The sequence below is a fragment of the Seriola lalandi genome, unplaced genomic scaffold (assembly GCF_002814215.2).
Source record: "Seriola lalandi dorsalis isolate HSWRI2012SDOR001 ecotype SW California unplaced genomic scaffold, Sedor1 jcf7180002051178, whole genome shotgun sequence".
Lineage (NCBI taxonomy): Eukaryota > Metazoa > Chordata > Actinopteri > Carangiformes > Carangidae > Seriola > Seriola lalandi.
The window spans coordinates 6,887-8,115 of NW_019521731.1; the positions used below are offsets into that span (position 1 = coordinate 6,887).

Genomic DNA, 1,229 nt, shown 5'->3' on the forward strand with positions numbered 1-1,229 from the left:
TGTTGGTTGTTAAGGGACAGTGTGTTTATCATCACAGAGCAGTTTAATGTCAGAGTATGATGGATGATAATCTGATGTATTTACTGCATTATTATACAGAGGTCCGAAATAGGAAAAGCAGAACAGAAAGCAATTGTTTTAATTGTTGGCTGCGTTTTATCATCTTTATATGATCCTGTTTAATAAGAATGTTGTTTGTTATTTAAATTATATTGTAAAGTCTTGTGTGTTCAGTGTTCTTTCATTAATAGTCTTTAATTTACATTCAGGTTTCTGTTGAAAATGAGATTTCTATCTACTTGATTAAATAAAAAGTTAAAAATAAAAAATGAGTAAACACAATAAGAGAACAGTATAACACTGATGTGATATATTTGAAGTGGGGGATTAAATGAAGGCGGTGGAGAACAGAGCAGTTTTTAAGCTTCTCTCTAAGGTTCAGTTTGGGCAGATCTGGTCTCCACTGTAGTTACTCAGTGACCAGCTCATGTGGAGCAAAGACTTATATATTTATACACACACACACATAAACACTATATACTTATATAAACACCTCAGTTACAAAGAGCAGTGAGTTCTTAGCATGTGCTAAGAGGATGATAAGCTTATTTCTTAGTGAAGGATGATGTTGGGACTTTAGACTTCAACTCCACTATTGATGTTATTTGTATTAATTATGAACAGATTATATTTGTACGACACAAAGCAAAGGAAGGTTTTGTCTTTGTAGAGAAAGTGGGTGGCTCTTAAAAGAGCCGTTGGGTTGTTGTTGTTATAGCAGAGCTGTTTACTTGGAGCTGGTGTACTTGGTGACGGCCTTGGTGCCCTCAGACACGGCGTGTTTGGCCAGCTCCCCGGGGAGCAGCAGGCGGACGGCGGTCTGGATCTCCCTGGAGGTGATGGTGGAGCGCTTGTTGTAGTGAGCCAGGCGGGAGGCCTCACCGGCGATACGCTCGAAGATGTCGCTGACGAAGGAGTTCATGATGCTCATGGCCTTGGAGGAGATTCCGGTGTCGGGGTGGACCTGCTTCAGCACCTTGTACACGTAGATGGCGTAGCTCTCCTTCCTGGTCTTTCTCCTCTTCTTGCCGCCCTTGCCGGCGGTCTTGGCCACGGCTTTCTTGGAGCCCTTCTTGGGCGCTGTCTTCGCTGGTTCAGGCATCGTCAGAGATTCACTTTCCTCAAGCAAATGTGAAGAATAAGCGCTGCGCCTGCTCTTCTTCTACACA

At 42.6% G+C, this 1,229-nt stretch overlaps 1 protein-coding gene across 1 annotated transcript; it reads right to left on the minus strand.

Annotated features, from left to right (window-relative positions):
- Positions 1–349: 349 nt before the first annotated feature.
- Positions 350–1,188, minus strand: LOC111649529 (histone H2B 1/2). The gene has a single exon (XM_023399280.2). It carries the CDS (start codon positions 1,160–1,162, stop codon positions 788–790), a length of 375 nt encoding a protein of 124 aa, XP_023255048.1. The 5' UTR covers positions 1,163–1,188; the 3' UTR covers positions 350–787.
- Between the last annotated feature and the right edge of the window lie 41 nt (positions 1,189–1,229).